The sequence below is a fragment of the Hypanus sabinus genome, chromosome 24 (genome assembly GCF_030144855.1).
Source record: "Hypanus sabinus isolate sHypSab1 chromosome 24, sHypSab1.hap1, whole genome shotgun sequence".
Lineage (NCBI taxonomy): Eukaryota > Metazoa > Chordata > Chondrichthyes > Myliobatiformes > Dasyatidae > Hypanus > Hypanus sabinus.
Genome location: NC_082729.1, coordinates 19,072,447 through 19,090,560, shown reverse-complemented (window position 1 = coordinate 19,090,560; position 18,114 = coordinate 19,072,447). Strand labels below are relative to the sequence as shown.

General features: G+C 43.5%; 2 protein-coding genes across 2 annotated transcripts in view; both read left to right on the top strand.

Moving 5' to 3' along the window:
- Positions 1–11,404, top strand: part of LOC132380548 (uncharacterized) — a 28,262-nt gene extending 16,858 nt beyond the window's left edge. The window contains exons 3-8 of the mRNA XM_059949446.1: positions 1,121–1,231; positions 1,716–1,746; positions 3,728–3,754; positions 4,340–4,421; positions 4,518–4,655; positions 6,642–11,404. Of these exons, the coding sequence (XP_059805429.1) occupies positions 1,121–1,231; positions 1,716–1,746; positions 3,728–3,754; positions 4,340–4,421; positions 4,518–4,623 (357 nt within the window). The 3' untranslated portion in view covers positions 4,624–4,655; positions 6,642–11,404. The remainder of the gene's footprint in view (positions 1–1,120; positions 1,232–1,715; positions 1,747–3,727; positions 3,755–4,339; positions 4,422–4,517; positions 4,656–6,641) is intronic.
- A 3,157-nt stretch (positions 11,405–14,561) lies between these two features.
- The window catches only part of LOC132380549 (uncharacterized), a 28,916-nt gene continuing 25,363 nt past the window's right edge, over positions 14,562–18,114 (top strand). The window contains exon 1 of the mRNA XM_059949447.1: positions 14,562–14,786. The gene's annotated coding sequence lies outside the window, so the exon portion shown is untranslated. The remainder of the gene's footprint in view (positions 14,787–18,114) is intronic.

The window sequence follows — 18,114 nt, the reverse complement described above, 5'->3', positions numbered from 1 at the left end:
TTAGACATTGCAACCCTGTCTACTCTGTTTGCCTCTCATAATCTTATAAACTTCTATCAAGTATTTATTGTAGTTCAGTTTTTATTATGTCTTGCAATGTGCTGTTGCCACAAAACCACAAATTTCGCATCATTTGTCAGCGGTATTAAATCTGATTCCAAATGAGAGGAGATTTGATAGGGTTGTACACAATTATAAGAGTATAGATAGGGTAAATGAATGCAGATTTTTTCCAACTGAGGTTGTGTGAGACTAGAACTAGAGGTCATGGGTTAAGGGTAAAAGGTGAAATGTTTAAGGGAAGCTTCTCCGCTCAGTATGTGGAATGAGCTGCTAGCACAAGTGGTGGACATGGATTCACTTGTAACATTGAAGAAAAGTTTGGATAAGTACATGGATGGGTGGGGTATGGAGCGTTATAATACTGGTGGGTTGAGGCAAAGGTCAGTCTATGTAGACTGGATGGGCCAAAAGGCCAGTTTCTGTGCAATTTGAGTCATAACCTCTAGCAAGGTTATCAAAACTGCACACTACTCCAAGTGCAACCTTACAAGCACGATAAATAACATGCTGGTGAGATAGGGCTGTAAAGAGAGCTTTTGGCACATTAGGCTTCATAAATCAAAGTGCTGAGCACAGGAGATGGGATGTTGAAATTGTCCAAGACATTGGTGAGGCCTAATTTGGAGTATTGTGCATAGTTTTGGTCACCTACCTGCAGGAAAGATGTAAATAAGATTAAAAGAATGCGGAGAAGATCTACAAGGATGTTGCTGGGTCTGGGTGGAGTTTGTACATCCTCTCCATGGAATGTGTGGGTTTCCTCTGGGTGTCCTGATTAATTGGTCATTGTAAATTGTCCTGTGATCAGGCTGGGGTTGAATGGATAGGTTGCTGGGTTTGGCTCGTTGGGCTGAAAAGGACTGTTCAGAGCAGTATTTCTAAATACCTAAATGAAGTTCCCAGTCCTATACTACATGGGATAGTCAAAATGTTTGTCTTAGTGGTACCTTGAGGAAATGGTCGGAGGGTGTTGGGGCAGAGATGTGTGTTCAGACACATGGGCAAAGTTGCTGCTGCTAAGAACTGTTTATTTGCATTCTCCTCCCCTCTCCTGCAGAATAGAACGATTCTCGATAGCGACGGCTATGTTCCGCCCGTAATGAATTTCACTAAGTCTGAGGGATTCAAGTTGGAAGGCTGCCAAACTGTATCGATGAGGTGCTACAAGGTGAGAAGCGCAGCAATCCGAACTCTTATCTCCCTGCTGCATTGAGTCTCACTGTTTTTGCCTCTATCTCTCTCTCTTTCATTGCTTCCCTTTTCCCCTACCACCCCTCGCTCCCCCTATGTTTCCTCTCAATCCCCATTCCTCCCTCTTCCTCTGCAGCCCCCACCATGTCCCTCCAGTGTTGGTCCACCTCCTCCGTCCTCTTGCATCCACGTACACACCCACTTCCCCCCCCCCCCAACATTCTGACATCCAGACCCGTCCCCCATCCACTGTCCCTCCAGTGTCCGTCCCCCTCCCTTTTCCTCATCCCTCCGGCATCCGCCCCCCTCCCCCATCCCTCAGGTATCCGTCTCTCTAACACCCACTGCTCCTGTTCCACAGAAGCCACTCCACAACCCCTTCTTTCACACTGTATTGTGTTAAGCAGTTGTGCCCAATCGTTTGTGAGTCACCTGCCACTCTCTCCCTCTTTCTCTTACAGGATGGCGTGGAGACGATTTATAAAATTCAAGGTCAGTCTGGTCTTCTTGTATTGTGATCAGTGTTTAATCACAGACACATAGCAAACAGCACATAGAACACAAATTACACACAGATTACACTGGGTCAAGGGAAGATTGGTTTATTATTATCACTGGTACCCAGGTTCAGTGAAAATCTTGTCTTGCACACTGTTCTTACAGATTAGATCATTACACAGTGCATTGAGGTAGAACCAGGGAAAACAATAACAGAATGGAGAATAAAGTGTTAGTTACAGAGAAAGTGCAGTGCAGGCAGACAATAAAAAAGATCATAACAGGATTGATTATGAAGTGAAGAGTGCATCTTGTCATCCTAGGACACTGTTCAATAATCTGATAACAGCTGGATAGAAATTGTTCCTGAGCCTAGTGGTAGGTGCTTTCAGACTTTCGTATTTTGTATCCGATGGAGAGGGGAGAAGAGACAATGTCGGGGTGGGTGTAGTAACCAGAAGGGGGTAGGAAGGGAAAAGGATGGAGGGACAGACAGGTGGGGAAGGAGAGCTGGAGGGAAAAGGAGTAGGAAGTAGTTGGAAGGGAATTCAAGTTAATTTGAATTCATTGCCCTGTGCACTGGTACAGTGGGGTTCCGACAATGAAAGACTTGCTTGCAGCAGCATCACTGGCAATGCAGATTTCGACAACACACAGGAGATAAATTACAGAGAGTAAAAATAGAGTGTGCAGAAACAAGAGAGTGCAGCGAAGACACAATCAGGGACCAGTTCCAGCTGAGATGGTGGTGGTGAATTTCGACGACACCCGGCTGGTGGCCGAGGAAGCAGGGAAAACAACTAAATTCTTGCCATACAAAGTGTGATCAACAATCAGTGCAAGCGATAAAATGTAGCCTCCCTTTGGAGTCGGAGGCAATTCATGGTGGTGGCCGTCACTGAGAGTGATTTAAGCGCCATGACGAATCAGAAAGGTTGTGTAGAAGCCAAATCAAGGCATGATTTGGTTTTTTTTCTCTGCACGTTGGGTGACTGACATTCCTTTTGTTTTGGATTCTTTCGGGTTTCTTTGCTTCATGGTTGCCTGTTAGGAGACGAATCTCAAGGGTGTGTAATGTTTGCATACTTTGATAATTAATGTACTTTGAACTTTGAGAAATGCCTGTAGTAGTGCGAGATGTGGTTCTGTCCTGTTCTGTTGCTGAGGGAGGTTTAAATTGTAGATGTCAGTTCAAAATCTGCATAGTTGAAGGGAAGTAGCTGTCCCTGAACACGGTGTTGTGGCAATTCAGGCTTCTGCAGCTTCTCCCCGATGGTAGGTGTGAGAAGATGGCATGGCCCAGATGGTGGGTGATGTACTCGGTAGCATAGTGTTTAGCGCAACGCTTTACAGTACCAGCAACCCAGGTTCAATTCCTGCTGCTGCCTGTAAGTAGTTTGTACGTTCTCCCTGTGACCACGTCGGTTTCCTCCAGGTGCTCTGGTTTCCTCCCACAGTCCAAAGACCTATCAGCAAGTCAACTTTTTAGGAGCAGCTACTTCCCCTCCACCTTCTGATTTCTGAACGAGCAAAGAACCTATGAACACTACCCCTCTTTTTGCACTAATTTCATTTCATTTTTAGTGTAAATTATAATTTTTAAATTATTTATTACACTGCACTACCACCGCAAAACGTCAGGTTTCGTGATGTGTGCCAGTGAAATAAAACGTGACTCTGGTTTTCAAAGCTTGGTGATTGGGTTGTGTCAGTTGTTTCAGGACCACGTTGTTGAAGGGAAGTAGCTGTTCCTGAACCTGGTGCCGTGTGACCTCAGGTTTCTGTACCTCCTCCCTTGATGGGATGCGTGAGAAGCTGGCACTTCATAAGGGACAGATGCAGGGGCCACTGACAGTGTGATGTGGAGGCCAGGGAGTGCTGGAGGGAGGTAGGGAAGAGTTGGGGAGGGAGGGGTTGAAGTAAAGGGAGATTGGAGATACCACACTAATGGTCATTTCACTATTTTTGCTTGCAGTGAAGGAAGAGGGTGCAGACAACAGTAGTGAGTGATCCTCGTCCTTCAATCTCTGCCTGCCTCTGTCATCTCTTGCTCTCTCATCCAGCACTCCCCGTCTCATTACTCACTACTCCCTCCCTCCATTTCTCATCACTGGCCTGCCCCACCTTCATCTGTTCTCTTTCCATTTCTGCATCATCACTCACTTACACCAACCCTCATTCTTCATTTACCCCTTCCTTTAATGCTCCCCCACCACCTCCATCTGTCCCTCTGTAATGTCACCCCCTCTCTCCAATCTTCATTGCTAACTTGCGGCACCCCTCTGTCCCCCTTGCGCTTCTCCTTCTCAACATTTCCTTTGCCTCCACTCTCCCTCTGACCCCTGAATCCGTCCCTCACACCACCCGTCTTTTCAGATATTCCTTGCTCCCTCCTTCCCTCGGACCACCCCTCTCTCCACACCTCCATTGCCTCCTCCATCTCTCCCTCACCACCCCATCCATACCTCATGTGATCCCTCTTTCCACACCTCTCTCGCTTCCTCTGCCCCTCTCATGTGCTATCCTTCAGTCCCTCCCTCGGGACAGGGGGCAGTGAAACGAATGTGACTGACCTTGTTTCCTGCAGGAGATTGGAAAATCTGGGTAGCTGTGGCCGTCCCGGTATTTCTATTCCTGGTATGTTCGATCCTGGGACTTATTTACTGCAGGTAAGTAACAACCTCTCCCTTTGGCCCCCACCCACACTTAGCTGTTGCACTCCTTAGACATCCAGTGCCTGACTGTCTCTCTCCCTCTGTGCACAGGAAAGTACATCACCGGGATAAACACCATTTGCCCTTCTGCTGTGAATCCCAAGCGAAGGACCCCGCTGTGGAACAGAACCTGTGTGAATCTCAGGAAACCCTGTAGTCGGAGCAGCTGACTGGCTGTGCTGATCCCAGGTAGGTCTGCTGAATAGCTGGCCCCTTCCCCCTGCCTCACCTGATACCAGTTCAAGGAGCATCGCTGTGCTCTCGCTCCACCAGCCCTTGTCACACGTACTGAGTTGCAGTGAAAATTTCTGTTTTACATGCCATCCGTACAGATCTGATCAATCGAGGTAAGCAAGGTAAAACAATAACAGAATACAGGACAATGTGTTACAGTTACAGAGAAAGTGCGGTGTAGGCAGACTGCAAGGGCCACAATGAAGTAGATTGTGAGTTCAAGAATCCATCCTTTCGTACTAGGGGGCAGTTCAGTATCTGACGGCAGCAGGGTAGAAGCTGTCCGAGGGCCTGTTGGTACATGTTTTCGTGCTTTTGTATCTTCTGCGCGGTAGGACGGGAGAAGAGACAGGGTGGGAGGTGGTCCTTGATCAGTTTGTCCCCATTTCAACAACAGTGTGATAGAAGCCGTCCTTGAGCCTGGTGGTATGCGCTTTCAGGCTGCTGTGTCATCTGTCCCATGGGAAAGGGGTGAAGAGAGAATGTCCAGGGAGCGTGGGATCTTTTGATTATGTCAGCTGCTTTTCTGAGCAAGCAAGAGGTGTAGACAGAGTCCATTGAGGGGAGGCTAGTTTCTGTGATGTGCTGAACTGTGTCCATAACTGTCTTTTTTGTGGTCACAGGCAGAGCAGTTGCTTGTCCAAGCTGTGATGTACCTGGATAGGATACTTTCTATAGTGCATGCCGTCTGTACCAATCTACCAGTCTGTTGCAACAGTCGACTGCGGGAACACCCCAGCAAAATGTAGAATAAAGTGTTACAGTTAATGAGAAAGTGCAGTGCAGATAGATTATAAGGTGCAAGGGCAACAATGAAGTAGATAGTGAGGTCAACGTGAGTGCTAGGAATCCATTCAATGGTCTTATAGCAACACTGTAGGGCCTGGCAGGTGGTTAACCTCTGATATAATTTCCTGACCCTTTGACTCAGTGCCTTGACAAATAAAGGCAAGCATTCCATACACCACCTGAGCCCTGCTCACCCTCCCCACCACCCCTTCAAAGTGTAAAGCTTCCCCCTATGTTGGAACCTATTGAACACATTCCGAAAATCTCAAAGCAGTGGATTCTGGTTAATTGGGCAAATTGGGACCAGTACTTAATGGCGGCGGCTGCAATTAGTCAAAGTTTCGCAGAAATATTTAAAAAATGTATTTTTAGAAAATGGACTGAGCAACAGATTTTGTATTTAAATGAAACACAGAACAAGTAAATACTTATTAGGGACTAATAGTTTTATAGTATTGTATAACAAACAACAGAGGAATTCATCTGCAATGCATTCTTTTGACTGTAAATGAGCAAATTCAGGATAGACAGTAAGTGTAGATAATGGACTGCATTCGTATAATGCTGTCAACAATTGCATTCTCCAAATTTTCATTTTCGTTGTAACATTCAAAGTGATTGTTGACACCTTGAATTTTTTTCATAGTTTTTTAACTTGTTGAGGTGGTAAAATTGTTTCATTTTCACTCCTGATCATCTCTGGTATATCCAAGCCCAAATGCTTGAAGCCGCACTGAGAAAATTGGTTCTGAATTGACTTTCTACTTTCTCGCCAAAGGTCAGTGCAAAGAAAAGTGTTTTGAACAGGAATACACAGCTGGTGCTATTTAAAACTTACTTTTTTAAGCATAGTGTTGGATCTATCAGCCATGCAAGTGTACGTGACTTTGGCAGCAGTGTCCTGCCCCAATTAAGCAGCATAGTGTCCCAAATAAACAAAGGGAACCTTAGCTATTTTCTTGATTAGTTTTTGTTCTTTAAGAGTTGCCCCAAATAAGTGACTGCCCTAATGAAATGAATGCCCATTTTACTGGAAACCACTGTGTACCACATCTAGTGTGTCACCCGATCTACACTCCCCATTCTATCTTCACTAGTAGATTAGACAAATGTGTTGAATTCTTGCTGACTCTGCCATGTTCTTTTCTGCAGCTCATGTCGACAATGAATCTGCTTATCCTCCTCCTGTTGAACTCACTGTGCCTGGCAAACTTGTTCCAGATTGCCATCGCCTCTCCCTCCCAGCACCCCCATCACACCTTCAGCTACTTATTTTTGTAATGGCGAACTCTCCCGCGATGGACTCGGGAGGGAGTTGATGTGTGTCGCTGATGGTATGGACGGGAGGTGACTGGAATGATGAGATTCACATTGATGCAGCCCATCTATCGATGCCCCTGGATAAGTCCTGGAGAAAACTCCGAAGATTTTCTGACATTAACTTATTTTGTTAGAAATGTGTGTTTGATTCCTTGGGCTTTGCATCTTGTATGTTGTATTTAACAGATGTGTTAACTGTTGAGGGTCTTAAGAATGTATGTGCATTGGAATAGATCCAATGGACATTATATTTCATGTATTTATGATGCCTGTTTTGCATAATCTGTTTTAGATATGTAGTTGGTGCTTATTACCAATGGAGTGGATCCATTGGGCATGATAGCAGTAAGTAAACTTGTATAAAATAAATTTGTAATAACTCTAAAGCTACATAGAATGTACAGAAACTGTAGGTGCACAGGAATCTGTATGACTTTGGGGGTATTTCCAGACTTTTTGCTTTGATTCCCCCCACCCAACTACCCAACGGATAAATTGCTGTTTTTTTTTACCTGCCTGCCATTAAGGAGTGGAGAATTTTATGAAAGGGTGAATCCAGGTACTCTGGCATGGGAAAGGCCTGCAGGGTAGCGTACCTCCAAACTCCTGGGGGTTAGTTCATCAGAGTTACTGTGCCTATCTCACGTGGAGTGAGAGAAGGGAGGGTTTTCTTCTGTTTTCAGTTTAGTCAAGACTTAATCCTGTTCCTCTGTATATCCTGAGTTCTGAAGAGACTTTGAGAACAATAAGGGTGCTTGTCCCTGGGTGGTGGGTCCATCTGTTTTTTAACCACCCCTCTACCACCCTCTGTTTTACAGAGAGCCCTTCAGGTGGAGTGATTACCCACTGGCTCACTCCTCTTGGTGCCTCCCCTATTCGATCCTCGCCTCTGCCCAAGTGCTCTCTGCATGAGAGTACGGAGCTCTTCCCATTCTCCCTGTGGGTCTTCCCATCGATTTTCTACCACATCCCCAGAAACCGTGCTAGGTTTATGGGTGAATGGGACACTGTAAATCTCCCTGGGCTGTGACTGAGGGGTGGAATCTGTAGGTGGGGGTGGGTGGGGTGGCCGGTTGATTGATAGGAAGATTTCGATGAGGATCGGTGTAAAAAGGAGCTAGTTGGAGTCTGGAATGGACTGTCCCTGTGCTGTTCCTCCCCAGTAAAGTACAGAATCTAAGTAGGATTGTTGTAACTGGGCGGCTGGGGTCAGGCTGGACGTGACGTGGCTTCACATTCAGAGATGTCATAAACTGTTGGAGACAGGTTCCCAGGGTTATGGGTGACCTGACCTGTGGGTCATCTGACTTTTACCAAATTCTCCCATATATTTACTTTGAAAAAAATAGTGTTCAAAGCAGGCTTGGCATGCCTGAATACTCGAGCTAGGAATATTTCAAAGTTTTTTAAAAATAATATAAAAATTAATTAATATTAATGTGTGATTAATGAGTGTATATGGCACGTTCCATTCTGGGGAGTGTCGGGAGGGAATGTATGATGAAATGAAAGGATTGCAACCGGCATATGTTGCATGGGTGGCTTGTAAAAGTGGATATTTCTAATGAGGGGAGAATTTGGCTCACAGTTAGCACCCAAGAAGGAAACCTATTCAAAACCCAGGGACTGCCTGTAAGCCCCTCCATTGGTATTGACTGTTCTGTGTGAAAACCAAACCTGTCCATGCATTTTGGGGTCAATTCCTCAGTGTATACATGACCTTTTTATTTTGAGGTACAGCACAGTCACAGGTCCACTGGTCCAACTTGTGAAATGATGCTTAGTTTTAAGCTGGAAGTGGGGTCTGTTTTTATTATGTATGTTTTGTCAACATTCTATTATTATTTTGCTGTAAGTGCCTATAAGAAACTGAATCTCAAGGAATATTGTATACCCACTTCGGTAGTAAATTTATTTTGAGTAAACCAGGTCACCAAGTTGTACCTATGTGACCTGTGAACCTGTGATTTAATATAATAGAATTCACCCTGCAGTGAGAAGCTGAAGTCAGATGTGTCAGTAAAGGGAATTACAGAGGCATGAGAGAGGAGCTGGTCAATGTTGATTGGAAGGGGATACTGGCAGGGATGACAGCAGAGCAGCACTGTCTGAAGTTTCTGGAGACCTTTCATAAGGCGTGGGATAGATACATCCCAAAGAAGATGTATGCTGAAGGCAGGGTGACACATCAATGGCTGACAAGGGAAGTCAAAGTCAACATAAAAGCAAAAGAGAGGACATATAATAGAACAAAAATTAATGGGAACAGTGCATTGGGAAGCTTTTAAAAATGAACAGAAGCTAACTAAAAAGCTATAAGGAGGGAAAAGAGTAAGATAATCTGGCCAATAATATTAAGGAAGCTAACTCTGTTAATAAATTTTCTATTATTTCTCTTCTGGGATCCTCACTCCCTTTATCTTTTAGTAAACTAACTGAAAATTTGGTAGTTAAACATACTTTGAGGATCTGGATACAATTTAGAAAATTCTTTGGTCTATTGAGATTTTCTCTGTCTCATCCCATTTGTTTTAACTATTTTTTTAAACCTTCGGTGACCGATTTTAAAGAATGGGATAGATTGGGTATTAAATGCTTCCAGGATTTGTTTGTTGGAGGAAGTCTTTCATTTGAGCAGCTAAATATAGTTTACCCAAAACTTACTTTTTTCGTTATTTACAAATTAGAGACTTACTGCATTCTCAACCACAGTCGGCCCTCTTTATCCACGAGTTCTGTATGCGCAAATTCAACCAAACGTGAAGCGAGAAAACCCGGAAATGCTCTTCCAGCACTTCTTGTTTGAGCATGTACAGACTATTTCTCTTGTCATTATTCCCTAAACAATGCAGTATAACGACTATTTTACATAGCATTTACATTGTATTAGGTATTATAAGTAATCTGGAGATGATTTAAAGTATACGGGAGGATGTGCGTAGGTTATCATGGATCGGGATCGAAAACATTGGAAGTTCTCTTACTAAGTAAGTTGGAACGTGTACATTTGGTATTATTCAGCGTCAGTTGTCAAATGTTTGTCTTAGTATATAGTATATATTTTACCTTTCTATGCATATAAAACACTTAAGAACGTACGTTTCAGTGCCGGGCTGGGGAACAGAAGTTCCCGAGTTCGATCCAGTGACAGACCGCTCCCTAGCGCGCTCTCCACTGTGCCGGGTTGATATGGAAGATCAAAACCCCAAAACCCAATAATTAAACCACTGTGTTGCTTAGTAATAATTGTAGCTTTCATCGGGGCAGAGCCTTTCTCATTTTAAAATTCTTCCGAACGTTGACCGGCTGTAGCCTAACACTTTTCCAATGACGGGTGGTGTTTCACCTCTTTTCAATCGCTTTGCTATTTCCACTTTATTTTCTATCGTGATTATTTCGTGAACAGAAACACTGTGGATTCAGAGCTCCGCCGCTGGGTCCTAATGTCCACCGCAGTGAGACAGGTTAAATAAGGTTTGGTGTTCCACTGGGTCCTAAGGTCCACTTCATTGAGACAGGTTGTATAAGGGACTTCAGCATCCATGTTTTTTGGTATCTGCAAGGGGTCCCGGAACCAATCCCTGGTGGATAAGGAGGGCCAACTGTATATACATTTCCTATAAGTTCTGATAAGGACTTATTAGATGTAATTTTTAATTTGAAACCTTTTTATAATGGTTCAATATCCAATATTTATGGTATGTTGTTAGGAATGAGAAACATTCCTGTAGGTAAAATTAAAAATCTTTGGGAACAAGATTTGCAGGCTTCAATTTCTGAGGAAACTTGGAATGAAGTTTTTGAATTGGTTAACACTTCATCGTTATATGCTCGTCATTCCCTTTTACAATCTAAAGTGGTTCATAGGGCTGACATGTCTAAAGATAAGCTATCTCGTTTTTATTCAGATATATCTCCTTTCTTGATAGATGTAATAATGGAGAAGCTTCATTAATTCACATGTTTTGGACATGTCCAAGCCTTGAAAGATACTGGAAGGAAGTATTCCAAACTTTCTTGGTACTTTTCAAGGTAAATTTTAAGCCTAACCCTTTGACCGCATTATTTGATATTGTTGGAGGAAAAGACTTTATTTTGGAAACACCTGATTTGCATATTTTGGCTTTTACTCTTATAGCTAGGAGGGCGTTCTTGCTTAGATGGAAGGATGCTGTTCCACCTACTCGTGCTCAATGGTTATGGGATGTTATGTGATGCTTAAATTTAGAGAAGATCCGATGTTCAGTTTTTGACTCTAGCCAAAACTTTTATACATTGTAAGGACCATGTTTGAGGTATTTTTAAAACCTTTGATTTGTTCTAAAAGTACAGATGGTGGTTAATATATTTTATTATATGATAAGGGTTTTTCCCTTTTTTGCTTTCCCTAACAGCTCTGACTTTGGTAGTGGGTTTAGATTTTTTCTATATAACAAAATTAAATTTCAATATTACAGTTTAATTATATTTTTATGAATACAGGGTTTTGTGATTTTGTTTTTAATACAATGTATTTGGGGCTATACTTTTGCTTTTGGCTTGTATATCTTGTACTCTGTATTCGTTTATGCAGAAACTAATAAAAATATTGAAAACGAAAAGATAAGTTGTGTATTCAATGTCACTAATATTTGAGAAATACAGGAATTTAGCCTGACATTAGTGGTTTGCAGAATGTTAGAATCTATTATTAAGCATGAGGTTCCAGGACACTTGGAGGCACATGATATTATAGGCCAAAGTCAGCATGGTTTCTTTAAGGGAAAATCTTCCCTGACAAGTCTATTCAGAATTCTTTTATGAAATAACAAGCAGGCTAAACAAAGGAGAATTGGTGGATGTGTACTTGGATTTTCAGAAAGCCATCGTTAAGTTGCTACACATGAGGCTGCTTTGCAAGATAAGAGCCATGGTATTATAAGGAAAATGCTAGCATGGATAGAGCATTGGCTGATTGGCAGAAAGTCAAGAGAGGGAATGAAGGGCTGCCGGTCCTGATGGTATTCCACAGGGGTCAGTGTTGGGACCATTTCTTTTTGTTTTATATATCATTAATTGGGATGATGGCTTTGTGCCCATGTTTGCAGATGATACGAAGATAGGTGGAGGAGCAGGTAGTGATGAGGTAGCAGGGAGGCCTCAGAAGGATTGGACAGATTTAGGAGAAATGGCCAAAGAAATGTTAGATGGAATACAATTTCAGAAAATGTATGGTAATGCACTTTGATAGAAGAAATGGAAGTAAAGACTATTTTCTAATTGGGGGGGGGGAAGAGTTCAGAACTGTGAGATGCAAAGGGACTCGAAAGTCCTCATGCAGGGTTTCCTTAAAGTTAAATTGCAGGTTGAGTCTGTTGGGAACAAGGCAAATACAATGTTAGCATTAATTTCATGATGATTGGAATATAAAAACATGGATAAAATGCTGAGGCCTCACCTGGGGTATTGTGAGCAGTTTTGGGCACCTCATTTAAGAAAGACTGTGCTGACATTGGAGAGGATTCAAGGGCTAGACTGGAGAATTGGATGTGTACTTGGATTTTCAGAAGGCAATTGAGAAGTTGCCACACATGAGGCTGCTTAGCAAGATAAGAGCCGATGGTATTACAGGAAAGATAGGGGGTTCAGAAAAATGATTGCAGGCATGAAAGGCTTATCATTTGAGGAGAATTTGATAGCTCTGGGACTGTAGTCACTGGAATTTACAAGGATGTGGGGGAATCTTATTGAAACCTCTCAAATACAGGAAGGCCTTGTTAGAGTGGACATAGAAGACGTTTCCTATAGTGAGAAAGTCTAGCACCAGAGGGCTCAGCATCAAAGTAGAGGGACATTCATTTAGAGCTGAGGAGGAATTTCTTTAGTCAGAGGTTGGTGAATATGGAATTTGATGCCACAGGCAGCTGTGAAAGCCAGGTCACTGGGGACATTTCCGGTGGAGGATAATAGATTCTTGATTTGTCAGAGTGTGAAATGTTCTGAGGAGAAGGCAGGATAATGGGGTTGAGAGGGAAATGGATCAGCCATGATGAAATGGCGGAGAAGACTCGATGGGCCAAATGGCCCAATTCTGCTCCTATGTCTTATGGTCATATTGTGAGTGAGTGAGAGAGAGAGAGACACGCAGAGACTGTTTGTGCCTGCGTGAGAGAGTGTATGAGTGAAAGACCTGTGTGTGCAACTGTGTATGAGCAAAAGTATGAGTGTGAGAGATAGAATGTGATGTGTATGTGAGAGAGACTGTATGTAATTGTGTGTGTGAGATTGAGACAGGGAAAGAAAGCCTGTGTGTGAAAGAGAGACAGAGACAGCCCGTGCGTGTGAGAGATAGACTATGAGAGACAGACAAACAGAGGCTGTGTGTGAGAGACAGAGAGAGAGAAAAAAATGTCCCTTCCCCTTCATCAGACACACGGCACTTATCATTAAGGACCCTCATCACCCAGGACAGGTCCTCTTCTTATTACCATCATTGGGGAGGAGTTACAGGAGCTTGAAGGCCCACACTCAAAATCTCAGGAACAGCTTCTTCCCTCCACGATTAGATTTCTGAATGGTCCATGAAAACTATTTTGTTCTTCCTTTATTTAACGCACTTATTTATTTGGTACTTTATAGTAATGTTGCACTATTGCCGAAAAACAACAAATTCCACATCATAAACACAAGAGACTCTAGATTCAAGATTGACCTGACGTAGACTGGAAGAATGCCTATGCTCTGTCCACCAGAGAAAGCAGGATCTCCCAGTGGCCACACATTTCAATTCCACGTCCCATTCCCATTCTGATATGTCTACCCATGACCTCCTCTACCGTCAAAATGAATCCAAACTCAGGTTGGAGGAACAACACCTTATATACCGGCTGGGTAGCCTCCAACCTGATGGCATGAACATTGACTTCTCTAACTTCCGGTAATGCCCCTCCTCGCCTTCATACACCATCCCTGATTTATTTTTATATTTTCCCCCCTTCCCCCCTTTTTCTTCTTCTCTCTGCCCTTCACTCTGCCTGTTCTCCATCTCCCTCTGCTGCTCCCCTCCCCCTTTCTTTCTCCCGTCCCATGACCCTTTCCCTTCTCCAGCTCTTCATCCCTTCTGCCAATCACCTTCCCAGCTCTTAGCTTCACCCCACCCCCAGGTCTTCTCCTATCATTTTACATTCCCCCCCCCCCACTTTCAAATCTTCAACTATCTTTTCTTTCAGTTAGGCTTAACGAAGGCTCTCAGCCCGAAACGTTGACGGTGCTTTTCCTATAGATGCTGCCTGGCCTGCTGCATTCCACCAGCATTTTGTGTGTGTTGCTTCAAGATTGTTTATTGTCATTCATCAGAACACGTGTATAAAGGAGAACAAAATGATTCTTACTCTGGATGCAATGCAGTTTACAAGGGAAAAAACACAATAAACAGAAATATAAAAACAACCCTATAAAACATGTTGCAAGTGACCCGTATATACATAGACCCGTTGGATGTACTATATACTGTAGATATAAAGTCAATGTCCCTATCCCATATTCAAGTTAGTGGTTATTGGCCAAATCAAAGGGAGTGATGTATCAGCACATAGGAGGGAGATTCAGAATCTGGTTGACTAGTGCCACGGCAACAACCACAGAGCTGATTATTGACTACAGGATGAAAAAACCTAGTAGGGTTGGAGTGGGGGGAGGGGTGGGTGGCGCGGGGGTCATTCATTACGAGGTGGACAAGGTCAGTAACTTGGCGTTATCATATCAGAGATCTGTCTGGGGACCAGCGCATTAAGTACTATTGCAAAGAAGGTAATGTAACGCCTCTACTTTCTTGTTAGTTTTCGCAGATTCAGCATGTCATCTTGACACACCTTGACAAACAGGTGCACACTGGAGAGTATGCTGACTGGTCACATTACAGCCTGGTATGGAAACGCCAATGCCTGAAGACTAGAATGCAAAAACAAGGATGAAATACTGAGACTTTATAAGGCACTGGTAAGGCCTCTTACGTACTTGTATTGTGAGCAGTTTAGAGCCTCTTATTCAAGAAAGGATGTGCTGACACTGGAGTGGGGTTCAGAGGAGGTTCATGAAAATGAATTTAGGAATGTAAGGCCTATCAAATGAAGAGTGTTTGATGGCTCTGCACCTGTACTCACTGGAACTTTGAAGAATGAGCAGGGGAATCTCATTGAAACCTATTGAATGTTGAAAGATCATAATAGAGTGGATGTAGAGAGGGCATTTTCTATAGTAGTGAAGTCTAGGACCAGACTGCACAGGGTCAGAATAGAGGGATGTCCATTTAGAACAGTGAATAGGAGGGTGGTGAGTCTGTGGAATTTATTGCCTCAGGTGGCTGTGAAGGTCAGGTCACTGGATGCATTTAAAGTGGAAGTTGATAGATTCTTGACGTCTGGGCGTGAAAGATTATGGGGTGAAGGCAGGAAAATGGGGTTGGGAGTGAATTGTATCAGCATGATCACATGCTAAAGCATAATTGAAGGGCTGAATGGCCTAATTCTGGTCCTATGTCTGATGGTCTTATTGCCTTTGGACCGTTGGAGGAAACCAGAACACCCGGCGGAAACCCATGTGGTCACGGGGATGACAAACTCTTCACAGACAGTGCTGGGTGTTAAATATTGTTGTTGATTATTTACCAGTATATGCAGCAGAACTGGTTGCTGTCATTTTAGGCTTACAGTGGGTGGAGGAAATTTGTCCTTGTAAAGTTGTAATTTGTCCAGATTCCTTTGCAGTTTTGATGAGTCTTAAAACAGGTCATTCTAGCAGTAGGTCAGATTTACTGATGGAAGCTCATCAAATATTGTTTCGCCTACAAAGTATTGGTTTATATGTTGCCTTCATATTGATCCCAACAAATAGAGGCATTGAGGAGAATGAGCAGGTTGATTGTTTAGCTAAGAAAGCTGTTAAAAGTTCAGCAGTGGATATAAACCTTCCACTTAGCAAATCAGAAGCTAAGGGCTTGGTAGGGTTAAGAATCAGGGTGCTATGGCAAGACTAGTGGGATAATGGGCATAAGGGGATACACCTTTATAGAATACATAGAACTGTTGGGTTTTTGGGAGAAGGGAATGAAACAGGAAGGGAAAGAATTATTTTGACATTATTTAGATTGGCCATACAATGCCTAATTATTCCTTACAGTGTCATAGAAAAATGCAGCACAGAAATAGGCCATTTGGTCCATCCAGCCCAAGCTAAACAATTTAAGCTGCCTACTTCCATCAACCTATGCCAGGACCATAGCCTTCCATATCCTAGTCATCCATGAACCTATCCAAACTTCATTTGGTGCTCACATGCAGCACTTGAGCTGGCAGCTCATTTTGCACTTTCATGACCCTTTGAGAGAAGTATATCTTGTTGGAAGACATCATTCTGGGTTGTGTAGGTTTTGCGTTATTATGAAACAGCTGAACATATATAAAATTACACTGTGAAGCATACAAGGCGTTTAGGACAGCAAGGAAGGTCTTCCATCTGTGGTGGTGTTCAGGGCTTCCTTCATCGTGTCAGTAGCTACCCCTCGGTTTTCACTACTGAGTCATGCAAGTCTCAGGTGGAGACTCAGGATTACCATTGAACTCAGATATAAAACAGTTTTTCATTGCTGTTTCCATAACAATTTTGTTTTACCAGTCAGGCTTGTTAACCCTGAGCTGAGCCCCTGAACCTGGTAGACCAGTGTGCCTCCACCCTTTGACCTGTTTGGCATGGGTGATCCTACCACAAGCCACAGCATAATGCCTTGACTCCAGCCAACATAGCTCTCTGGGTCACTGAGGAACAGAAGGCTCTAAACCCAACAACAAGATTGTGATCGTCTTGGAGGAAAAGTAGTAAGGATTTCCCCTGCGTCCTCCCCCCACCCATTCCCACAGCATACTCCAGTCTAGTTGGTGGCGATATTGCATCTTTGCTGGACTGCCAACTGCCATGAAAGTCAAGAGAAGAAGAAGAAGGTGTTAAGCAATTATTGGGTAGATCTGGGGTGCCTAGTTTTCAAGACATCCTGGCACCTGAGGCAGGGACATTTCATCCTTGTAGGGCCCTGGTGAACATTTTAATCAAATCAGGTTTGGGAGGTGAGGTCTGATCCCCATCACGGCTCCTGTGAAACTCACAGATAAGGGGGGTCCTGTAGTAGTCTGGCAGACTGACCTCTACCTTGCTGAGGCCAAGTGACAACTGTTACTCTTACTTACCCCTTGAACAGGACCCCACTAAGAAGCATCAGGCCATTGTCTCCCACATTATCACTAACCATTAACTGGGGATCTCCTATCCGCTGCCACCAACCTCCCATTTCTATCTCCTTCCCAAGATCCGTTAACCTGCCTGTCCAGGTAGACCCATTATTTCTGCTTGTTCCTGCCCCACTGGACATATCTGTATACCTCAACTCTGTTTTATCCCCCCCAGTTCAGTCCCTTCCATGACACTTCACACGCTCTTGATCTTTTCAATGAGTTCAAGTTCCCTGGCTCTGATCATATTATTTTCACTATGAATATCCAGTCCCTATATACCTCCAACCCCCACCAGGAAGGCCTCAAAGCTCTCCATTTCCTTCTGGACACTAGACCCAACCAGTTACCCTCCAACACTGCTCTCCTCCATCTGGCGGAACTGGTCCTTTCATCTCCTCCCACTTCCTTCAAACAAAAGGTGTAGCCGTGGGCACTCTCATGGGTCCCAGCTATGCCTGCCTTTTGTCAGCTACATGGAACAGTCCACGTTCTAAGCCTATGCTTGTATCACTCTACAACCTTTCCTGTGCTACATTGACGACTGCATTGGTGCTGCTTCCTAAATGCAGGTGGAGCTCAACAACTTCATCAACTTTGCCTCCAACTTATCTACAGATGTCTTTTATAAACCCACTGACACTCACAGCTACCTGGACTACACCTCTTCTCACCCTGTTTTCTTGTAAAATGCTCCTTCTCTCAATTCCTTTGACTCTGTCTCATCTGCTCTCAGGATGAGGCTTTTCATTCCAGAACTAAGAAGATATTCTCCTTTTTTTCTTTCTTTCTTTCTTTCTTTCTTTCTTTCTTTCTTTCTTTCTTTCTTTCTTTCTTTCTCTTCCTTCCTTCCTTCCTTCCTTCCTTTCCTTCCTTCCTTCCTTCCTTCACTTCCTTCCTTCCTTCTTCCTTCCTTCCTTCCTTCCTTCCTTCCTTCCTTCCTTCCTTCCTTCCTTCCTTCCTTCCTTTCTTTCTTTCTTTCTTTCTTTCTTTCTTTCTTTCTTTCTTTCTTTCTTTCTTTCTTTCTTTCTTTCTTTCTTTCTTTC